Here is an 18,626-nt window from a genome sequence, read left to right as displayed (position 1 = left end):
TATAGGGAGTGCACTGTGCATTTGATAGACACTTCAAGCCAATAACCATAGAAGTGTATTTTTGCTGTTACAGTGTTCATGCGTAATTTTGTTAAATTAATCCATTTCCTCTTTTTTATTTATAATTTATTAGAGATTACAATTAGAAAAAATAAAAAATAATGCAAACTTCAAAACATAGAAGAATAAAAAGAAAAAATAGGAAGTGTAGAAAGTAAAAAAGAATAAAGAATAAAAAGAAAAAACAATTTTAGTAACTTGTCACCATCTCTTAAAATTAAACAAATGCTCTTCTTCCCATAGCTCATCTCTTAACTATAAAATGCAAAAGCCTCATCATTCACTCCTTATCAACAAAAGTCCATTAATGCTTACCAGAGATAACTACGTATCTGTTTTAACCTTGATCAAATAAGCCAACTCTATATTCTTCCCCTGCACTTTGACCAATCTTGGTTTTTAATCCCTTCAAATAATGTTCTAGAACTTGATTTCTTTTCATTTTTTCTTTGTCCCTTCTCAACGGATCCTTCAGAACTTTAACAGATCTCTTTTGTACATCCAGTAAAAAAAAGGTATCCAAATCACTCTTCTGGTTTGACACTTTTATGTCCCCTTTTAGTATTAAGACATCAACTGGTTTCATTTGTATGTCTAATATATCATCTTTTTCCACATTGTTCTTGTAACTTGTCATTTTTAAATCCTCATTCAAATCAATTTCAGTCTTATCCAATATAGCTTGTTCCTATTCTGTGACATAATTAACACACCATCTATCTATGGTGTGTTAATTTTAAGAATGTCAGACATTCTTAAAATTAATTTCTGAGTCCATTGTTCAAAAATATCCTTCAAAACATTCACTTTTAAGTATTTTGTTTCATTCTTTGTTAAGTTGGATTTAGGTATTCTTCTCCTTTAATTGTAATCTTTATTTTAATTGTAATCGAGTTCCTTCTAGTGTCCAACCTTCAAAGTCCCACCCTATCATGCTTTTTTTCCCCAAAGAACCCAAACAAAAGTTTCCCATGGGACGGATTTTTATAATTAATTTCAATTTTTCATTCTAAATCCATTGGACGCTCAGTCCATTTTTAACTTTCCAAAATAATACTCTAAACACCGTCTTGATGTTTATTCCAAAAAGTAATATTTTTCTAAGTCCTTACCTTAAAGTCATATTGAAAACTTCGTTCGCTAAGAAGGAAACTCACCCAGTGAATCAGATAAAAACTTGCCGTTCCGAAGATTCTTAACATTTTAAAAGCAGTAAAACATAATTCCAAAGGTGATTAAGAAATTAGCTTGATCAAGCTTTTTGTCTATAAAGGCTGCATTACAACTGTTAGCTTAGATGGAATCTCTGACTCCCAGCCACTCAACTCATAAGCCGACTGCAAAAACTCAGGTCCTGCGGTCTACTCACAAGGAGCGGCTGTCCGGAGTATGTGTGGGCAATCTCATGATAATTCCTTTCTCTGGAGAGTATTCGCCAGCCAGGTTCCTGCATCCGGCCGCCGATCTCCACTGTAAATGCTGTCCTGCTTCAGCAAGGAGTCTAGCTCGCCATGGCCTCACCAGAAGTGACCAAATTAATCTATTTCCTTTTATTCAGTTCTGTAGTTGTTCGTGTAAGCAGGCAATCTGTGAAAAAAGCGTGCTGAGTTTTTATTATTTGCTACAGGTTTTTAAAATCTTTATTTAAAAAAACCCATGTCTCCGTAAAGATTTTTTTTGTAGGATTAGTGACAGATTTGTAAAATAAAGACTACGGTAGGTTATAGTATGGGTGAATTTATATGATGATCTTCACTATCCCAAAAGTGCTCATTAGCAGCTCCTTATTAAGTTAGACAGAAATGGTAGGTGTTATGTTAAAGAGCTGTATCCAAACCAACAAAGCAGCTTCAAAAATGTTATTTGGTAAGAAAAGATTAGATGCACAAAATAATGTCATAGATGTGCATAGATGAATTTGAGCTTAAAACTATTTTAAATATGAATCTCTTACCAAGTTATGATACAAACTTAAGTGTGTACCCCTCTTTATTGCTGAATAATAGAACTCCTATCATCAGTTAAGGAAAGACTTAGAGTTATACTGGACAGCATCCCTCCATCAGTCAAACTGGCAGCTTGTTGTCTGCAGGCTTTCCTCAAGCAAGTACATTTTTTTATCTTCTTATTTTTCATCATTTTCAGCTCCACTGTGAGTTGTCTGCATTGAGTAGGAAGGTCCCCCCACTGCCGCCTCCTCTTCAGCATGTTTCTTTAAGTAGTACTGCAAAAGGTATTTTGTGGGATTTTGTAATCTTCCCACTTATCCACAAACTAATCCAGCTCAGATTTACCTGCCCATATAGGCTTTTATTAAAACTAGCAACCTGGCAACTTATGTTCAACAGCTACTTGTTTGAATCCATTTTGGGCCTTCTCCTTTCTAAACTTCTCCTTTGCAGAGTCCTCACTGATGGTTTTTAAAACTACAGCTGTGATGCTAGTGTGGCGTCTGATACTGATACCAGCCCACATGTAGCCTTTCCTTCTCCGATGAAAGCTTTCCTATGTACTCCCTTTCCTCTGTACTCTCAACTTTTTATCAGTAAAATGAGTACGAACTGTTTTGTTTGGGTGTCCTTATAAATACATAAAGAGCCAGTGAGATGTTATCACAGAGAGCAGACTTGTCAAAAGTAACAACAGTACATATGAAAAATTACACTGTCCAAGTTGTAAGAAGTGAATCCACTTTTCTTCTGCCTTGTCTGGTCCTCATTTTTGTACTGTGTGAAGAAGTTCAAATTGTATATCTTCAGGGATGAGTAACCAAGTTGGTGAAAGGGCTAAAGACTTAAGTTCTTTGAGGAAGATGAATGAAATTGGGTGTACTTAATTTGAAGAAAAATTAAGAGGAAATGAAATAAATACAGGTAGTCCTTGCTTAATGACTGCCCTGTTTGGTGACCATTTGAAGTTATGACAGCACTGAAAAAGTAACTTTACTACCAGTCCTCACACTTACAACAGTTGCAGCTCCCCTGAGCTCCCATGAGCAAGATTCAGGCACTTTGCACCTGGCGGGCGTTTATGACCATCACAGTGTCCACAGTCGTGTGATCACTGTTTGCATGCTTCACAGCCGGCTTCTGACAAGCAGAGTCAATGGAGAAGCCAGCAGTAAAATCACAAGTTGTAGTCACATGATATCTCACTTAATGACCATGGGTGATTCACTTAATGACTGTGTTGCTTAGCAACAGAGTTGCTGGTCCCAATTGTGCTCATTAAGTGAGGACTACCTATACCTTGTTGTCTGTTCTATCAGTTGCATTGGATAAACCCAAGTTCCAATTTTAAATTCATGTAATAAAGAATCCTATCCTACCCCACAAATAAAAATAATTAACTACAGGTAGTCCTTGCTTAACAACCATTCATTTAGTGACTGTCCAGAGTTATGATGGCACTGAAAAAACTAATACTGATCCTCGCATTTATGACTGTTGCAGTGTCCCCACTGTCACATGATTGTGATTCAGGTGCTTGGCAAATGTCACACATTTACAATAGTCGCAGCATCCCATGGTCATGTGATTGCTATTTTTGACCTTCCTAGCCAGCTTCTGATAAGCAAAATCAATAGGGAACCACTTGATTTGCTTAACGACCATGTGATTTGCTTAACAACTGCTGCAAAAATGGTCATAAAATCAGGCCCAGATTCACTTAAAAACAGCATCACTTAGCGACCCAAATTGTGGTCATTAAGTGAGGACTACCTGTTTATGTTAATAATATAACTGACTCTCAAGGGCAACAAAGGACAAAGCTTTTTTGTGGAGAACTTTGTATTCCTGCCTTCTCTGTGTGTTTCAGGGTATATTCTGGCTCTAAAATCTGTTGTTCAAATGGAATCATTTGCTGTGTGTCTTGCTGATATTCACAGTTTTCATAAACTACCAATCTGTGGGAGAAGAGTGCAGAATAGAAGGATTTCTTAAAGTTGCAGATGTATTGTTTGTTTGATTTGAAAGTTTCTGAGAAGTTTGTGGATCAAGCAGGTTTTTCTACTTTTAAAATAGCAATCTACTTCAGCTGAAATTAACTATTTCAGTGTGAAAGGGGAAATGGTATATAATACTGCTTCTTTTATTTCTGGTAATTCCTCAGTAATATCCACCACACCAAATCTCAGATTATAGAAACGGGTTCTACATTTTAAATGCAATTAACTTTGCTTTCAGATATATATTATGTGAATTTGGGGGGCTTATCATACGGGAAGAGGATTCTTATATCAAATATGGCTAACAAGATGTGTATTTTAATACAACAACAGTCTTTATTGCGGTCATTAACCAGCACAAGGAAATTAGTATTCAAATATCCAAAACTTCCAAAACCAAATTGACAACATCAGGGCAATCAGGAAAAGTACATAATTTTGGCTGAAAGACAATATTAGATCAAAATATGCTAAGGGGCTTGCTCAGGCTACTCATATACAACAACAGCAGTGCTCAGGCTACACATATACAACAATTGATATACAACAACAGCAGCTATGTTTTAATGATCCCTCACATAGTACGTAAGAAATCTCTGAGTAAACAGAGATATCTTTGTAACTTTCTAGAGCAGGGATGTGTAAACTTTCAGTACAATGTCCATATCTAATTGGATTTAAGAAATTTCTCACCCTCCCCCCCCATTGCAGCTAGCACAATTGAAGTGCCAAATACCATTAATTTGGATAATGAAACAGCTGTATTATTAACATACAAAAGCATGGTATAAGCCAATCAATGAATTTAGGTTAAGAAGTAGTAGCTATCCTTCAGTTCTTTATGATGATCATCAACATTTTTAAAAATCTAGAAACCTTGCCTCGCATATCATGCACGGTACCTTAAACATTTTAATGACTTGGGAGGTCAGCAGAGAATGGTAATTATTGGTGGGCTACCTCCATCCAGGTGTAGTCACAACAGTTATATGAACAGAACTCATAAAAAAGTGCTTTGAGACAGGCCAATTCAACCTCCAGCTAGGTATCTTTTTTTTTCTTTAAAAAGCCATTAATGGAGAGGCAACATGAAGTATTTGAATTACAACTTCCATAATTCCTGAGGTAGGGAAATGAAGGCTAGGAGATGCTGTTTCTTAACCTGTAAGCCTTCCTCTATTATGGAATAGCCTCCTCTTGGAATGAAGTCTTAAACTATCCCACTTAATCCATACAGCACTTAGTATCAAGTTAATTGTCACCATTTCAAATTTCAGTTTAACCGCTGTGTTCCAGTCTTTGTTTTGTACTTCAGTTATGCTTTTAATTTTTTATTACTGTTCATACTTTCTATTCTAATTAAATTATTTTTATCTTTTTATTGAATTGCTATAAACTGCCATGAGTCTTTATTGATTTGGTGGTCTACAAACTTTAATATCTATCCATCTATCCATCCATTTTTCTAGGGTCATGAAACTCTAATCTTTTGGATACCATATTTCCTATGCTTGGAATAAATGTCTATTATATTTTCTTTTACTGATACTTCATTCATTATAGAGTAGAAGACATTTTAGATTTAAAAACTTGGTACTCATCTCATAATAATAGAAATTTTGAGAAATGGAGCAAGCTTGCTAAAGCTTTGACTGAACAATCTTAAGCATTCTGGACCATCTCTATGTAACTACACTATTTGATTCATGTCCTAGTAAACATTAACTGATTTTTTAAAATTTATTAGGCCAGTGGTTACAAATTTCAAGTTTAAAATAAGATGCCTAGGAAGATGGAGCATGTTGTGTACTTCTACTATTTTCAGAGGAAATCGTTTAAGATGTTTATCCCTTAATAGGAATAATAATTTCTAAATGCGGTTTTATATTCTGCAATCAAATGTATTTAAATAGTTTTCCTTATCAAGATCAGGAATGGGGAAACTTTTCTGCCAAGGACTTTGTTCCCCAAGGATAGTCTCTTGGGGGCCCTGAGGTGGGCAGTCTGAAACAAATGGGTGGGGCCAACATTAAAAATAAATGGGAACAAGCACTTTCTCTTTGAGTTCTCCCTTTTCCCAACACTTTTTCTTTATTCCCAAGGAATAGGCTGCAGGAAAGGGATAGCTAACTTTACCAGAGGTGTGTGCTGATGAACTCTTGATGGTTGTTAAAAGTATATGAAATTAGCCCAGAGGCTGCAGATTACTTGTTCCTGATCTAGATTAATACATTATTTTTGATGCAGGGCTTGACAGTAGTTGTCATCTAGTTGGTTGGACTCCACCCTCACAAAATATAATACCTTGTATATTAATTGAATGCTGACCAAACAGCTTGCATTGAGAAGAAACAGTGCAGATAATTCTGTAACAAGTTGTACATCGCTTAGGATAAAATAGTTGCTTTTAATTATAGTATTCTGTTCTTAATTATATGTGAAATTTAGTTTAACTTTCAATTGAAGGAGTATTTTTAAGAGCAATAACTTATCAGCAGCTAAGACTTTTACTAAGTATTTTTTTTTTTAACGTCAATACTACATACATATCTCATACGTACATACACATCATAGCATCCCCTTCATTATACAGAATTTTAAAACAAGAAATTGAAGGCAAGAGATAAGAGAAAAGGAAAGGAACTTTGTCTATATCCAGTTTATATTAAACCTATTCACCACACCTCTCCATGCTGTTCTGTCCTTGCAAACTATCCTAGCTTTGATCATGTCCGTATGCCAATTCATACTTTGTCTTTTGTTCTTTAAACTTCTCAGCTCTCTTTTTGAGGATCACATTAACTCCATTGTACCACAACTTTGAGTGGTACAATGGAACTGTCTCCCCTTCATCTCATCCACTCTTTGTTCATATAAATTTTGCCATTATTGAGAGGCCATTTTGAGATTTCTCTTATATGAGAAGTTTTGGGGTGTGAATGTCTTTACGTGTCAAATATTGCTATCAAAAAGTACAGCAAGGATTAAACTTGCTTAGTAACTATAAGTATATATAGCCCCCACAAAACAAACTTCTAGTAATTATTGAATTTAAAAAATCAAATGATTAATCATTTCAAGAACACATATTTTTAGATCATTATGTGTTTCAGATTATGATATATGTGTGTGAGAGACTATGGTTTCAAAGATGAAAAGCTTACATAAATTGTTTTAATTTAAACTATATGAAACGCATGCTTAATCATAGGCATTGTTGGTTATTTGCTGAAATCAGCTCCCTCTCAGGTCACTGATACACATAGTGCTGGGTATGTTTTAGAAGAGTATATCTATAAAATGGCTGAGGTCATTGTACCAGTTTTCCATACTTTTCAGTCTAAAAACAGCTGATTAACTAAACTTATGTGCCGCCTTTCTGGTGTATTTTTACAGAATTTGATTTAAGTGCCTGGGTGAAAAATTAGGAGGAGGAGCAATATAAATGTCAAGAATTGGAAAGACTGGGAGAACACTTAATTCTCCCTGGAAAAATCATAGCTGATTAAAGAATAGAATTATTAAAATTAAGCAACACAAAATGAGATTTAGAAATTGGTAAAATAAAAATTGATCTGCAAATATATACAAAGCAATTGTAACTTTAAAATTATATGGCTTCTGCAATCCTATCATGAGCTTGATATTGCAGACTATTTAATTGTCTGCCAATATTAAAATTGGGAATTGGAGGTGTGTTGCAATTAAGAGTATGTAGTTAAATATTCTGTTTACTGCATTTTAGTAATCTTAATACTTAACTTTTAGAATGCAAGCTAACATTTAATATTACTGGATACAAAGCAAAAATCAAATAGTTTACTATTTGCTCTTTGGTCTGCTGACACAGGAATGCTTTATACAGTTTAATTTTGTAGAAGTTATGTCCATTAATGTTTTCACAACCGATCTTGGCTTATAACTCAGAAGTAGCAACTATCACAATATGCGTGGATCATAGCTTCGAAAAGATGTACCTGTAGACTTCCCTCATGGAAGCATTGGTACGTGTTTGTACCAATTGAAGTTTGTTAGTCATTTTATTAGGGAATACCTCCAGTTTTCTTTTTGGACTTAAGAATCATTACTGTTTCATTTCAAACTGAATTGAAGCCAGACAGCCCTTTGAGCCATTTCCATAATATAGCCCTGTTTATTTTGTACAAATCTGATTCAGTAAAAAATTTCCTTTCCATTTCCAGATTTGCTTTACCTTTGAGAGAAAGGATTTCATGCATTGTTTTATACATTGGAATTGCTGTCCAGAAGAGAGCAGCCGCTACTATTTTTGTATAGCGTTGCCACATTATAGTACAATTACAGTGGCTTTTACCTATTCTTCATGTCATGAGTACTGATGGCGAGCAGGAGGGGGCCTCTATCCAGGGGGGAAAACGCATGCGTAGTAGTGAGGAATTAAGCAGCCATTCAAAGAGACACAGATCGGACCCGCCTTAACTTTTGGGGTTTATCTGTCTGGGTTTTTCCCACGCTTCTTCAGTTTGTTAGGATTCTGTCTTATGTAGCAGTAATAAACACTAGAGACCTACTCCTCGTCTCAGCGTGATTCCTGACTGTTAGGACACTTCAGATCTAATAGGTGTATTGGGAGGTGCAGGATTTTGAATTTAAAAGAGCATATAAGAAGTCATTGTGTGACTAGAGCAGCATCAGCCTCTATTTCTTTTATGTAAATGTGTTTCCATTTCATATATCACTTAGAACATGTATCAAGTTCTTTGCAGTTGTGCTGTGAGATTATAAACTGCTTTACTAATAATGTACTTCATTTGTGCAGGCAGAGGGAGAAGATAGCCTTAAAAAGATGCAGTTAATGGAACTTGCAATTCTGAATGGTACCTACCGAGACGCCAATATCAAATCACGTAAGTGCTATAATACTGTAGAATTTTTCATATGTGTACAAGAATTTTAGTTTTTTTATATGCCTAATAGAGGCAGCCAAAATGCGTTCTAGTTCTTTTTGTCACTCAAAAAGACACACAACGTTTTATAGCTTTTTCAAATATCCTTGCTGCTCACAGAGTACATTTCATATTTGCTTTATGTGTATTATCTTACTTTCCAGAGCATGCATAATCTCTGTTCAGAGTTTTGTACTTCATAATACAGTACAGATTGAGCAAAACTTGCTATTGAAAGAAGAGGTATTGCACATATTTTCTGGGGATATCTTGTTTTATCTCAATTAAACCTTCACTAAACACAGTCTTAGTTATGGTGACTTCTATAAAATAAATTCTACATAATCCAACCATGGGGGCAGAGTCTTGGCATCTTCAGGAAGGGTAGTTTTCTTACTTGTTAGGCAGATACTCAGAACATAGTACATTCTGTATAGTATTTTGTTTGTTTTCCAATTTCCCCCACTTCTTTAGCTGTGAATACAGAGATCAGTCATACAATAATGATGATGACTTTGTGAACACTCTTAGTTTGATTCAGCATGTTTTCACAAATGCATGTATTCAGGGTTATCCAAAAACTGAATGCTTTCCACTTACTGATTGGATTATATTTTAGTCATGTTGAAACATTAACAGGCAAATCATTGCATTTTGAGAATAAGAATGGTTAGTCTAACCACTAATAGATAATAGGCAATTATATTTCACACAAATGTTCTTTTATGTTTAATGAATCACAAAACTGATAGAAAAACAAGGTTGTTTGGTGTGTGGTGGGATCTACTACAACTCTTGCTCCAGACCTGTTCCTACAGTTGATTTATGTTCTAATATAAACATGCAAAGAATTGCAGTACTGGAAGTAGCAAGATTGCAGATCCCTTGTATGGCAGAATAAGGCTGAATTTGATTCAGAGCTCTGGCAGTGGTTTGGGAAGTTATTTTCTATTGGATTCCCTTCATCCATAATTTTAGATAAGCCAGTATTTCAGAAATTTGTGGAATACCTAGTTAAACATATATATTACCCATAGCTTCCCCTGCAAATGACAATGTGGGAAATTTAGCTTTTATTTTAAACTGTAATCAAATATTAAGCAGTGCCTTTAAAAACTTGAATCCAGAGATACACTTCTCCAATATCACTACCAATGAATCTAAACAGAGTCAAAATAAGTTTGGTTGGTTGGTTATTTGATATGGTGCCATACTCCATTTGGACTCATGGCATTAAAAGAAGAAATCCAAACTAAGTTGAAATAATGGATAAATACACTACTTATTTTAGTTCTTTTCTCAGTGTCTAAGTTGCACTAAAATATTCTCATTAATAGTTTCCAACTTCAAACTAGTAATGTGGTGGTACATTCAAACCATATCCCAATACATTCTTTTCATGCTCCAGATTCCCATTAGGAAAACACTGTCAGCATTTCTAAAACTTCGATGCACAGATTAGTTTGTACTTGGCCTTGACCACTGACAATCATTTGTTCTTCCTGTTGGACCCCAAAGCCTTTGTTTTGCAAGGAATTTACTAATCCATACATGATGAGTTTGACATGTTTTTAGTGGTCACCTTGATAAGTTATGTTCCAGAGCATTTCTTTCTTTTAAGGGCAAGCACTTGATCTCTCACAGTTTCAAGAAGTAATCTTGTCAGGTCTTAAAGTACTTTACTGGTAGTTATGGAAATACTTCCTGGAGTTTATCATAAAGCATCATCTTTTTCTAGTATTACAGCTCTGTGATTTAAATTTCTTGTCATCATGTTAGGAGATACCCAAGTATTTTAAAATATCTATAAATCAATGAGCATAAGAGCCTTATATAAAGAATGATGGCAACCTAAGATACCTTTTTCTTGGGTCATGTTGTCCTGAAAAAGAATGATTCTCTGAAGCCTGCCTTTTTGTGATTAATTCGCTACACTTCAGTGTCTCACAACCTTACTTCTGTTGTCATTTACGGTTCTTTTAATTGTACTCTGCACAGAAAAATATGATCAAAGAGCTTTAAGACTAAGATACATCCTCCTCTTCTCTGCACATGCTCATTCATGAAATGCTGGGGATGGTATTTTTAAAAAATATACATGTTATTAGGAAAACATACTGGGATAGGAGACTCACAATGGAATCTGACAATAGTTTTTGAATAGAAAGACAGGAATAATGACCCATCACACTACCACCAGCATGCTGTTTATTTGCTATTAAATTACAGTTCAGAATTTTGCCATTCTGTGCCATCAAAATTGGTTCATTGCCTATTCTTTATTGATTAGTCTGCACTTTTTAGTAGTTCAGCTTTGTCTTAAACTTAATTAAACAGTACCTTCTTCACATATCCCAAATGTTTTTGAAAGTTGGTAATTTAAATATATTTTAAAGTATTTAGTTAGCTGCATTTCACTTTGATTTGATAAACTATTAAAACTAGACTTAAACCTAGGAACTCATAGCAAGTTAGATGTTTTTGAAATAGTGTCAACATTACATACTAACGTATATGGTCATATTTACTTACAGCTTATTATTTTCTAGTCTTCATATTACCAACCTGTCTCTCAGGAGAAAAAAAAAATACAGAATTGTGTTCAAGCTACAGTATATTAGATGGGGAAAAATTTGGCACAACTTATAGCACATAATCACACTTTTTGTACCTATCCTTGTCACTATTTGTGCCCCAGTGGTGCAGAAAATGGGCAGAAGATGCAAAAAATGTTAATACTTGCTTACTTAATAAAATGTTTATAGGATAAGTTGCAACTGAAATATGTTACATTGTATATCTAAGCTTCACTGAATTTCTGTGGACTTTGAAATCTCACTATTTTTAATATTCCATATGCAATTACAACAGTATTTTCTTTGTTTCCTGCATGCCTCTCAGTATCATGCAGTCTTGAAGGCATAGGTAATGAAAAATATGTGATCTAAATTGAGCTTTTGTGCTGTGTGTAACCTGTTTTAGAAATCTACTCTGCCATTTTAAATTGGCTTTTATTTTGCATGTTCATTCTTAATCACACTGGGAAATGGAAAGCTGTTGCTTTTGAATGGTGTGCTTTGGCACTGTGTGATCAATGCATGTACTAATGATTTCCTTTTATTTTTCTTCTTTCCTACTTTTCTACTTTCCCCATCTTTTCATGTTTTGCACTACTGTCTCCATACTTTCTTCTGAATTTCTTTGCTTACTGTAGCAGCCCTTGCCTTTTCTCTTGCAGCAACAGCCCAGGCTCCAAGGATTATCACAGGGCCTGCGCCTGTTCTCCCACCAGCTGCCCTGCGTACCCCTACGCCAGCTGGCCCTACCATAATGCCTTTGATCAGACAAATACAGACCGCTGTCATGCCAAATGGAACTCCTCACCCAACTGCTGCAATAGTTCCCCCAGGACCTGAAGCTGGTTTAATTTACACACCTTATGAATATCCCTACACACTGGCACCTGCTACATCAATTCTTGAGTATCCTATTGAACCCAGTGGGGTATTAGGTAAGTTTCTCCAAGACAGTTTAATTGAACATTATAGGTAGCGTGGCTTGCCCCATTATGTTTGGGGAGATTCTAAAAGTATTTGTTTTATTGTCAGTGAAATTTGCTTCCGCTTTTAAAACAATTGGGTGAGCGCTCATAATAAGGATATTGGATTTTCAAAAGTGCACGTTTTTCTCTGTAGAGGAAATTAAAATACCTGACATTCTTAATTCATTGGGTTTTCAGCATGAAGACTAGATTTTAGTAGCACTTACAAAAAGTTGGTATCAATTTTATATTGCTGTTTTTGTTCATATCACATTTTTTACTTTTTTTTCTGTTTCTATATTAAATGTATATAATGAATTATGTTGTTGTTTTTTGTTATTTTTTAATACTTGACTAAAAAGTAATTACTGCCAGTGATTATATTCAGGGGCAAGAATATAGCCCACATAAGGCTCATTGATTTCAGTTTGAAAAATTAGGTTGCAACCTTCTACCCAATTATATGAAAGTGTTCCTGATTGAACTGTATGCAATATATTGCTAAGTGCTTATGTTATCTATCTAGCTAACTCTCCCATTGAAATCCATGGGACAGCTTAACTGTTGGCTGTTTTGCATCCCCGGGCTTAATGAGTCTTGGATCAACTATTTAATTCCTTATGTTCTTTTTTTTTAACCTAAAATTCTAAACCTGATGACAGAACAATAGATTTCATGCCTATATATCCATAGTTCCCATTCTCTATGGGCTTTAGAAAACATTCAGCATGGTTTTTGCTTTAGATTTCACTGTATTTAAAAGTGCTTATGTAATACCAATACTTTTACTGTAATTCACAACATACTTCTTTTTATATAAAACAGCTGTTATCTTAAATTAATTACAATTAATAATATTGTGAAGACAGGGGAACTATATTTTTCTGCTCTCTCACATTTTTATTTCCTTTTCAAGTCTTTCAAGATGATAGTATTTTCAGGAACTTTAGCTTGTATAGATACATTTGTAATCACCGATAAATGCATCTTTTCACATTACTTCATTTGGACCAGCATGTGTATATGAATAACATGAATGTAGTATTTCCATAGATATTCATAATACACCATCAAACATAATTGTTAATTAAGTTTTAAGGATAGACTGTTGGAAGTATTCATAGTTATGGATTTTAAAAAGGATAATACATGATCTCATAATTTAAAAAATGTTTCTGCATCCTGTCATTCTGTGTGATAGTAGGTGTCTATGGCACCTATCGTTACTTAAAAATAATATAGTTTTATATATAGTATTAGTTTATAGCTGATCATTTTCAGCTAAGTTCACCCTCACTAAAGATTTACTAATTTAAAGTTTAGAATTATGTGATAATATTCATTTTAATTTACGCTCTATTACCTATGTGATGAAGTTAAGATTAATTAAATCTGAAATAGGTGATACATTGCTTGAATGTGGAGAATATACTTGTTTTTTACTACATAATATCAAAGTCAAGGCTATGCTTGCAACATGGAGAACTGATCACTAAAGTAAATACCATATAGTAGTTCCTGCTGTATTGTGAAAATTAAGCATAAGTCTAATAAACTATGTATTAACAAATGTTGAATCTAAAATGCCACAGTGTTAAAAAGTATTATTATGGAAATATGCCTCTTCATTTTTAGCAGTGAATGCCAGTAAGGCTATGCAAATTATTTGAAAGACTTTCTTTTCATTGTGTAAGAACCTAATCTATTCTAATCGTTAAAGTAGCTGCATCTCTTTTTAAGTTCATAAGCTGTTCTCAGCTATCTTTGCATGCATATGCATGCACAACCACTTCATTTTTTTCCCAGTGAGTCTGCTTTAATTATTTGAGAACAGGTGCTTTGTTTGTGCCCCCTCCCCACACATTGTAAAAAAAAAAAGCTATTTCAAACAATTTGTAAAGCCCTAATTTACTGATATTTTTGGTAAAATACTAGGATTTTAAAAGTTTCTAGAAAAGTGATTTAGGAAAAAATGTGTAAATAATTTAAGGGAAGGTTAGTAAATAAATTTAAGGGAAGGATTGACAGCATCAAATCTTAGTTGACTAATATTTAATTCCCTTTTATCTTTAGGTATGGCTTTCCCAACGAAAGGCTAAGAATTCAAGAATGGTCTTAACTGAACCTCATCAGAGCTGACTTTTAACAAATGTTTAGTTTTCAGCAGCCTTGAAAAAAAATGTAGCCTAGCAGTCAGTGACTTACTTGCACTTTTTTGCACATAGAAATAAAAATGCTATTAATTTGATGTAGCCTGTGCTATGGCAAACTAGCTGTGATTTATGAGTGTATGGTAGTATACTGACTGCTATGTATTCTGTACTATTTGCTTTACTAATCACCTAATTCATTGCAGTTCACAGTTATTGACTTAGTTTTTAAAACACAGTCTGTAGGCTTGAGGAATTGTGTTATATTTTTTTTTTAATGGTAAAAACTGGAAGTTGTTTTAAAATTAGCAAAGAACCTTCAGTATTAAAAATGGCATTATTTAAGATAGTCCTGCTGCAAGGAAGGCACTTCAGTGAATAAGTGACTAGTAAAGCTCAATTGTGTTTGGGTCTAGTAGATTTCATGAAATACTGTAATCAAGTTTATAAATGAATGGATAATGCAGGTTAGGGCCTGGATGTTTAAAATAAATGCAATATTAATCTGCACAGATATAATCCATATATTAAGGTTAAAATTTGAAACTACTGTGCCTTAACTTGTTGCTTTCTTTAAATGGTATTTTAAGAAAGTGATCATTTTAAATCCATTTTGATAAGCCTGCTGTTAATGTTTTTTCAAATGTTTTCTAACTGTCTTGGTAATTGCAATTTAACTAGGTGCGGTGGCTACTAAAGTTCGAAGGCACGATATGCGTGTCCATCCTTACCAAAGGATTGTGACCGCAGACAGAGGTTAGTTTAGTTCTGCAGTTCTTGCTTATAAGAAATGCTTTGAGTGTACATGGAAATTTGCAACACCACAACTGGTTAACCAAATTCTATTTTGACCTTATTATTGATGTCTTATATTAAATTGAAGTGAATATAACACTTTTCTGGCAATTTAAAACTACTGTACCCTTTCTGTCAAAAATCTATACACACATACATACATATACACACAAGATAACTTCGGTGTATTCAGTATACAAAGTTATAACTTCCTTTGTAAGCACTATGATTTAATTTAAGTAGGCCTCATCTTACTGTTATATCGGTAGTTTCTCTTCCTGTGGGACTCTTAATTAATTTAAGATATATCAGATTGGTGTTGCAAAATAAAATGAATGGATGAGTGCTTAATAAGGTAGAAATAAATGCTATATGTATCATTTATAGGAGAAAGCTGAAGATTTAGTTTCCTCTCTGTTGACAAATTGTTTGTGCCACTTGACCTAAAACCTCTGAATTTAACAAAGAGAGTAAAAATGATACATCTCAAGTTTGAGTTTATGTTTTCCTAGCTTCTAGGATTAAAACATGGCATTAGTTTTCTCATTTACAGCTAAAATTCATTTCTTAAACCTACTACTACAATTCTGATATTTTAGTTAGCAAAGCCAGAACCTTGTTTGGCTTGGTTATTGAAGGGAAAATAAATCTTCATTTTCTCCTTTATATTATGCAATTTACATTCCTTGTAAATTCGTAGGCCTTTGAATGATTTAATTTTCTTGTGAGAAGTGACTTCTCGGTTTATTGACATTGAGTTTACTACTGAAAGCAGTGTGACCGTGTTCAGGAACATTTCTTCCAACTGTGGTATTATTTTGGTTTCTGAATCTGGCAACTCAGTTGTGATATCAGTATACCTTCCTTACCTCACAAAGGTATTGTGGGGATTAATTTAGGTTGTGCTGTCTAAAGTACAAATCAGATTAGAGTTCAAAATATTAATTCTTGGAGTACATTTTTAATATCGCACTAAAATAAATTCAGATAATAGATGTTTTATTCCAAAATGGATCCTAAATAAATCCTAAATAAATACCAATGCTTTTACTTTCAACCAATTCTTGAGCTCATACCATAGAAGCTCATTGTTAGAAACATTCCAAATCAGATAGGTAATTTCTGGAGCATTTCAGAAATGCCATACTGTATTTTCAAAGTATTTTTCTTTTCTGGGGGGGAAAAAAAACACTGTATTGAATCACTGTCATGAATATTCACTTCTGTGAAAAATATCTTTTGTACAAATAATGAGGGAGCAAGATCATGCATTCCTACTTCCTTTCTTCTTGGATGCCACATGTGAGTGTGTTTTTCAATGTGAACAAAATTGTGCATATAAGCCCACATTACTTGATTCTCCTATTTTGCAAAATATGGTCGCATGTGGATATCTAGAGATGATGGAAACAGGACAGATGTATCAAGTGGAATGGGAAGAAATAATCACATTTCACTGCTCATTGAAAGAAATGTGCTGGAGAGTACTGGGCCAGACACTCAACTTGCTTTTGATTTTTTGAAGCTGGAAGGCTTTGAAGTTTGGGTGATAATTGAGTTTATGACCTTCTTTTGATTGTATCTAGAGTTGGCAGCCATTAGGAACAATGTTTTATAGGTTTGGGGGAGATTTGTTGAAAATAATTTGCAGGTATTTTATTAAGCTTTATATTTTTATTTTGGGAATATCTGAGAGCATGTAGCATATGCTTTTAGTAATAGAAAGTCCCAAAGTACATCTTAGTTATAGATACCATTGTATATAATATGGTGACCTTTTTTCCCTAATAATTGGTTTTGCTAATGATGGTATGTGATTCAGAAACAAATGACATTAGTGAACATGATAAATAATTCCAGATTCCATCAAACTCTAAGGTGGTCTTTGTTTTTTTCATTTTGAATTGTAGATAATACTGTAAAACAGTAAATACTATACCGTTTTTTTTTGTCATTAATACATTTTTATCTCTGTCATTTGGTGCCCCATTCAGGTTTAATTTGTTGTATACAAACAAGTTGAAAATTCCATTGTACTAACATTACTGGACATTGTATACAGTAGCTTCACATACGTCTGCCTAATTGTCCAGTTTCAGTATTAGTTAAAATTCAATGTCAGTAAACCGAACCACTTTCTGTTCATAAGAAAAACTATGAGAAGTTAACTGAAGCTAGAGTATGCATTAATTTGATCTGTGGTTAACTGAGATTTTAAAAGGAGTGTCCTATTATTGTATTGTTTCATTAAAGAAGATTTTATTCTTAAATGCTGGCTTATATGTAAGCATTGTGTTTAAAGCAAGAGCTCCCAACTTGTCAGTATTCATTCTCTGAGATTAGAATTAAAGAGATCACATACTGAATTTCTCCTAAAGCCCCGCCACATAAATAATACAAAACTGAATTTATGTAACAGAGAGACTGACTGATTTAATTGTAATAAACTGTAAATGGTGTTGCACACTTGACAAACCTGTGTGTACTGTAGATGGTCAGGGACTTGGCAGAGGATGTATCACAGGTGTACTGGTATAGCTTTCATTGATTACATATACAAGAAATGGCAGTGCTGAAACCATAACAGTAAGTGTTTTTTCTCAAAGCCAATTGTCACATAATTTATATCTACAAATTGCAATACCATATTAATCCAAATTGTAATAAGTACCAAGAACGCTTTAAGATTCTGGATATCTAATACACATTTTTATGGTGGTGAAATAGTGCCACATTAAATATTTATTAATTATAAGTTTTTTTTTTTACAATATTTTTAACTTAAACCCCACTTCTCAGCATTTTTTTAAAAAAATCAGGGAAAATAAGGTATCATTTAAGTTACAACAGTAATGGTTTTAGAGTTCATGAACTGTAGCCTAAATGATAGGCCATAGAAGTAATTTAAAGTCACCCATGATGTACGGCCTTTAAAAGTGTGTTATCTGTGAACATTGCACCTACTGAATTTCATTTTAAGAAATGGCACAAATCTGACTTTGCACTGAACACCTTTCTCACTTTCATCTCCTCTGCTTTAGTCAATGGCAACAGTACAAATATTCTTATCAAACCTCAGAATTTATTAGAGATAATAAAGCTGTTGAATGAGTCTTAAAATTTGTACTACTGTAAAGTGGACCAAGTTGTTGAAGGAGAATGAGAAAGAGACATTTAAGAAGAAACAGCTCAAGAAAAATGGGAAT

At 33.9% G+C, this 18,626-nt stretch overlaps 1 protein-coding gene across 6 annotated transcripts in view; it reads left to right on the top strand.

Annotated features, from left to right (window-relative positions):
* Positions 1-18,626, top strand: part of QKI (QKI, KH domain containing RNA binding) — a 123,009-nt gene that overhangs the window by 99,352 nt on the left and 5,031 nt on the right. Inside the window, exons 5-8 of one of the 6 annotated variants that reach the window (XM_063307717.1) lie at positions 8,808-8,895; positions 11,836-11,859; positions 12,173-12,445; positions 15,307-15,381. In XM_063307717.1, the coding sequence (XP_063163787.1) occupies positions 8,808-8,895; positions 11,836-11,859; positions 12,173-12,445; positions 15,307-15,381 (460 nt within the window). Of the gene's footprint in view, positions 1-8,807; positions 8,896-11,835; positions 11,860-12,148; positions 12,446-14,548; positions 15,382-18,626 lie in introns of all 6 variants that reach the window. The other 5 variants (XR_010068244.1, XR_010068242.1, XM_063307733.1 and 2 more) reach the window with 5 other exon arrangements.

The sequence above is a fragment of the Candoia aspera genome, chromosome 1 (assembly GCF_035149785.1).
Source record: "Candoia aspera isolate rCanAsp1 chromosome 1, rCanAsp1.hap2, whole genome shotgun sequence".
NCBI lineage: Eukaryota > Metazoa > Chordata > Lepidosauria > Squamata > Boidae > Candoia > Candoia aspera.
The sequence above is the reverse complement of the archived record's forward strand: the minus strand, read 5'-3'. Positions and strand labels throughout refer to the sequence as shown.